Consider the following 5,846-nt stretch of genomic DNA (forward strand, 5'->3'; position numbering starts at 1 on the left):
CTCCGTGGACCCCTGGCACCTCTGAGCCTTTCCCAGCCAATTCCTCCTTCCTGCAGTGAGCAGGAGGGGAGGAAGGTCTCTGCCTGAGCAGACGGGGGTGCCAGGGTGAGATGAGGCAGCCCTGGGTGCCTTTGCTTTAGAATGGGAGGCTCTTTGGCAGCCCAGAAGCCAGGATTAGCCTTTTCCCTGTATAGAACAGGCAGGACCTGATTTGGAAATTGGAATATTTGCCCTTAGAGTGGGAGAGGAAAAGGAGTATCCAGAGACCTGAGGGTGCCCTTTGTGTCTCCCCGCAGGTGATGCACTGACTTGGCCGATGCTGCCTTGACTGATGTAGGACCCAAGTGGCTTGGGCCGAGGATGAGCAAGCCCACAGACCTGCAGCACAACCTGGAACGAAGCCTCCCAGCCATAGCCTCCATCAGCACCTCGTTTTCCCAGAGCCAGGGCTTCTCTCCGTACTGCTACTTCTCTCTGGAGAAGAGGAAAGCCATCTCGGATGTGAGGAGGACCTTCTGCCTCTTCGTCACCTTCGACCTGCTCTTCATTTCTTTGTTGTGGATAATCGAGTTGAATGTAAGTTGGGGGAAGCAAATCCAGGGAGCCTTTGTCCTGTTAAGTTGTGCTTTTGAAACGCAGCTCCCTCGGTGCTAATTGCTCTGGTTCAGAAAGCTGGGGCCAAGTCTTTGTTTGCTCTTCCCAGCGCTCTGCTGATTGGAGCTGGCTGAGGAGCCGCTGCAGTCAGTGTAAACGAAAGTCCAGCTCATTTCCTGCACCCGGGCTCTGTTGTGGCTCTCCAGGGTTGTTAACACCGTGCTCTGTGTTGGACTGAAACGAGATCTGGGGCCCCTGGAATCGCCAGGTTGAGCACTTGGCCCAGTTTCTCTCTCCCGCTCCCCTTGCCTTAAGTGAAGCCGCTCGCTGTGCCTGCCAGGCAGCTGCCAGCTCTGCTGCAGCGTCTTGTTCTCCGAGCATCAGAGGATGTGCAGACCCTCCTCACACCCACCCAGCTGTTGGGCACAGACAAAAGAGGCTTTGAGCTTTGTCATCTCAGCTTCTGAAAGCTGGAGCTGCTGCTCTGCTGCACGGGGGACTAGCGGTGGGGAACACGAGGGCTGTGGTCCGTCACGCCTGTGCAGGCTGCTGTTTGCTCAGCGTGTCACCTGTTGCAAGGACGAGGGAAATCCAGTTTATTTACCTCATTCCCATCAGATTGAAGCTCTTCCCTGGGGTTTATTTTGTTTTGATTTCTCCTGAACTGGTCCTGGCTGGTTTCAGCCCTGGTGGCGGCGCGATTCAGGTACGACGTGTCCTTCCTTCCATGGAACAACCCCGAGAGCAGAGCAGATGAACAGATAGACCCCAGTGCCTCTGTGTGCAGCCCTGCCTGTGTCTGGCTTTTATTTATCAGCACTGGATCCTGCCCCCACTTAACAGCTCTTATCTCTGCCCTTTTTATCTCCTGGGTGTCTGCACTTAACAGATTGTCTGGCCCAGCAGCTCCCTCCCCTTGCCCGCTGCAGCACTGAGAGCCTGAAGAGACCCCTGCCTAGGAAAAAGCATCTCACAGCCAGCATTCCAGCGATGCCAACGGTGTCCTGGCTTGGACCCCGGCCTCCTGCTCTTGTCCCTGTTCTCTGGGCTCTTTGGGGAGGTGCTGTCTCTCCAGCCCCAGGGGGATAATGTGCCAGCGCGGTCACCAGGGTGACTGTGAGCGTAGGGCTTGCAGGTAGCCATTAATGAGTGACTAACTGCTGATATTTAGGCCCTGAGCCGAGATGCTGCATATTTAAAGCTATTAGGACAGCTTATTTGCCTCCTTATGAAGAGCAACGACTTTATATCATGACTAATGCTTTTTTTATCAAACGGTTTCCTTCACTGCAAGATAAGCTGAGCAAATTGGCCCTTGTTAAATGTCTGTTGCCTGCAAACTGTAACTCGCTGCTCTCGGGGACAGAAGATGCTTCAGTTCAAACCAAAACCACCTCCCAGAGCTCCTAATCCAAAGCCTTCCCCACGTCTCACTCTGCAGCATCTCCTAGTGAAGTGGTGTGGGGCAAAGCTGCCTGACATGAGTCCTGTAGCCCCAGCTCGGGTAAAGCAACAGCAGAGCAGAACTGCTTTGCCCCCCTTGCCCTAAATATGAAGCACCAGCCCTGACCTAGAGGGCCCGTTTCCCGATGGCTGCCTCTTCTGTCCTTGGACTGTCAGCCCAGAGGGTGCCAGGACACCCGGCTGCCAAGAACTGGCCTGAGATCCACCAACTTGTTTCTCACAGCTCATCAAACAGCTGCCAGCCTCTACCAGCTTCCAGGCCAGCTGGGCTGTGTTCAAACCAATAGCCTAAAGGTGAAGCATTTGTTCCAGTTACCTGAGCCATCCGCTTCCTCACAAACAGCCATCCCAAGCTCCCGAGAGCAGGATTTATGGTGTCAAAAGCAGCAGGGCTGTCGGGCCCCAGATTGTCTGGGGGTGAGGCAAGACAGCTCTTCTGTGAGCTTTTTCCACGCTCCCATACAATATCCCAGGAAGCATTTTAGCCTCTTTTAGCTTTCCTTGTGGTCTGTCTGTGTCTGTGCGTGTCCCTCGTCCTCCTCTCCTCCTTCTTCCCCTTTGCCAGTACATTTGAACCTGCTGTCTGACTTTCTCCGCCAGCTTTCCCAGAGGGCAGCTCAGCAGTGCTGGGAGCTGTGGGAAACCAGCTGGCCTGGAAAACAGGAGAGGGGACCCCTCAGTGCTTTGCACAACAAGGATGATCCCAGCTGCAATCCCGCCAGGTTGCTGAGTGAGCCCTGAGAGCCCTCGCAGGGGAGATGTTTGGATTATCCAGCTGTGGGATGCTCTGTTCAGCACGTTTCTGAGGGTGCTGGAGGAGCAGTTTCCTGTGGCTTTTCCATGTTTTCCACGTCTCCTCCAGCACAGCTGAAGTCTGTCATCTAAAGCCACCCATGGAAGCAATGGGCACAAGTGGGGGGTGTTCAACCAAGGCCTTTAGGCTGTGAGACTTGGGACCTGGTGTCTGAGCCAAAGAAGCAGCTCTGAGGAGTCCATGGAGAAGTGTTTAACGTGCTGCTCCAGCTCTGGCTACTCGGCTCGTGCTCCTCAGTGTGAAACCAAGGGTGAAATGGGCTGTTGTATCCTCCTGTGGTGCTGCTGTGGCAGATGAGGCAGCATTTGTATGCCTGATGCATAACCTGACCTGGCGGCAACCTCCGGTCACCGCTTGGCCGGGTTCTTTCTACCATTAGTTTCTTACCAGTGCACTCAGTGGCTTTCTGGTTTCCTGTCTCCCCTTCAGACCAAGGATGGCATTCAGAAGAACTTGGAGAGCGAAATCATCAAGTACAGTTTCAAGACCTCTTTCTTTGATATATTTGTGAGTATCTCAGACTGCTGCAGGTGAGGAAACAGCTTTGGGCAGAGCAGGGGGGGATCTGCGTGCCGGGGTCCCCTTGGCTCAGCCCATCCTGCCGCAGCCTTGGCCTGCTCCGTGTAAGTGAGAGGTCTACAGGAGCCTGGCTCGTGCCCGTGTCCTCCCAAGCACCTGGCAGAGGGACAAGGGCAGTGACGAGTGTCGATGGCTTTTTGTTTTAAAGGTCTTGGCTTTCTTTCGTTTCTTTGTGTTGCTGCTGGCCTACGCCATTGTGAAGCTGCGCCACTGGTGGGTCATAGCGGTAAGGAGGCAGCTTTTGCTTTCCTGTTTGGGGTTTTCTCTCTCCACCCGCAGTTTGCAGGGGTCTGAGGTGTGCCCCTTTGTTTTTCAGGTCACTACATTGGTATCCAGTGCCTTCTTGATTGTGAAGGTCATCCTCTCCGAGGTTGGTCTCCTTGGGCTCGCAGGGAATTGCTTTGTGGTTACTTGCTGCTGCTGTTTTCCTGTTGCTGTCAACTCCCTGTGGTTTCTCCTTTCTTCCACACAGCTTCTGGCCAAAGGGGCTTTTGGCTATTTACTTCCTATCGTCTCGTTTGTCATTGCTTGGCTGGAGACTTGGTTCCTGGATTTTAAAGTCCTAACTCAGGAAGCAGAAGAGGAACGATGTGAGTATTTTGCTCCTCTCTGGTAGGAGTTGGCAGAGGAGACTCCCAGGCCTGGGGTTGCTGCTGCTTTGGCAGCACCTTGGCAGATATGACATTTATGGAGAAGTGATCTCCAGGCTGGCTGTGACAGTAAGTGCCCGACTCCGTTCTGTTATGGTATATAAGTCCCTTCAGGGGAAGAAAATACCAGATTATAAAAAGCATCTTTTAATTGAGTGGAGAAAAGTGTGCCAAATTCCTCAGTGTCTGCATCCAGAAGCCAGACGAGTTGGAAATGGAGCTCACCTCCGCCTTGGAGAAGGTGTTTTGAAACACTGAGACGAATGCCAGGCGGGCTCTTGGGCTCTGTGTTGGGATATCTGCCTTTGGAGCCGGGCTGGAGACCTTTTGGGGGGGTTGCTTCAGTCACAGCCACGTTTCAGGGGCACGACGTGACTTATGGCCTGTGAAACTTGACAGCCTTTGGGTGCTGAGGTTTTACAAATCCCCCTCCAGTGCTGGGCACCTGTAACTTCCAGGGGTCCTTCTAGGGAGCAAGTGCTCAGGCTGGACTGGCACAGCTGCCCCTTCCTACCACAGCAAAAGGAGGTTGTCACTCTCCCTGGCTTGGCTGACGACAGGGGACTGGGAAGTGGCACCTAAAGGAAGGAGTATTTGTCAAGAGGGGCTCAATCAGAAATGCACTGACTGGAAAACACCAGAGGATGTTTGGGTCTTGCAAGGAGGCTTTAAGATGAAAAATGATCAAGTGTTTAATGCCTCTATTGGATTAGGCTCAGGTTCCAAATTGCTTCCAGGGGAAGCTCTTATTTAATTAGATGCTTAATCGCCTTTGGATTTGACAGGCAGAAGAGCCCATTGATCTCCATGCAGATAAAATGTCTCAAACAAAAGATGAGGCAATAGGAGCTGAAAAGCTGGTGGGCTGGCTGGTGGCAGTGCAGAAAGACCAGCTGTATCTGGGGGAGAGTGGCTGGGAGGGTGCTTGAGGAGGGTTTGGGTGTGCTGGGGGTCCAGCACCCCTCGGTGTCGAAGCACTGGATGCTGTGTGTGTAAAACTTTGTGCTTTGGCTCGCAGGGTACCTGGCAGCCCAGGCTGCAGCCTCTCGTGGGCCCCTGCTCTACCCTGGAGCCCTTTCCGAGGGGCAGTTCTACTCCCCACCAGAGTCCTTTGCAGGTAGGACGTGCTCTTCCTCCCCTTCTGCCTCTCTTCCCGAGCCCTTTCCCATCACAGCGTCCCTCCTCCCCTCCACCACCGCCTCCTCCCAGGCTCTGTCTCGTTATCCCAGCCCTTGGCAGTGTCAAGACCTGACACTGCAGAACAGGCTCCTCTGCCCTCGCCCTGTGCCCGGGCAGGGGGGGCACATGTTGTCCCTGTGCCATCTGCAGAGCAGAGTCACGCTCAGCCCCTGCGCCTGGCTCCGGCTCTGGGCGAAACTGGAGCCTTTTTTGGGCTTGGGATTAAATGCTCTCAGCAGTGCTTAAAAGGCTTGAAAAATGCTGCCCTTGGGATGAGGGCAGGGGGCGAGTTGCAGGTGATGATGAGAGCAGTGCTCGTGTTCAGCAGCAGGGACATCCCCACTGACAGCCCTTCCCATCGGACAGGGCGCGGGACCAGACACCTTCCCCCAGGAGAAGCTCAGAGGGAGGTTGTGCAAGTGGGGGCTTCATCAACAGCATGTTCATTTTGTGCTTTCCCCCCCACCCAGGGTCGGACAATGAATCGGATGAGGAAGGTGCAGGGAGGAAGGTGCTGACAGCTCAGGTAAACAGAGGCAGCGTGGCCTGAGGTGGCATTCCCTGTC

General features: G+C 54.4%; 1 protein-coding gene across 1 annotated transcript in view; it reads left to right on the forward strand.

Moving 5' to 3' along the window:
• Nucleotides 1–301: 301 nt before the first annotated feature.
• Nucleotides 302–5,846, forward strand: part of STARD3 (StAR-related lipid transfer (START) domain containing 3) — a gene marked incomplete at its 3' end in the record, with an annotated part of 11,408 nt that continues 5,863 nt past the window's right edge. The window contains exons 1-7 of the mRNA XM_010022004.1: nt 302–576; nt 3,302–3,379; nt 3,600–3,677; nt 3,768–3,821; nt 3,924–4,041; nt 5,120–5,218; nt 5,751–5,806. Coding sequence (XP_010020306.1) covers nt 361–576; nt 3,302–3,379; nt 3,600–3,677; nt 3,768–3,821; nt 3,924–4,041; nt 5,120–5,218; nt 5,751–5,806 — 699 coding nt within the window. The remainder of the gene's footprint in view (nt 577–3,301; nt 3,380–3,599; nt 3,678–3,767; nt 3,822–3,923; nt 4,042–5,119; nt 5,219–5,750; nt 5,807–5,846) is intronic.

This window comes from Nestor notabilis, unplaced genomic scaffold (assembly GCF_000696875.1).
Source record: "Nestor notabilis isolate BGI_N333 unplaced genomic scaffold, ASM69687v1 scaffold24339, whole genome shotgun sequence".
Taxonomy (NCBI): Eukaryota; Metazoa; Chordata; class Aves; order Psittaciformes; family Psittacidae; genus Nestor; species Nestor notabilis.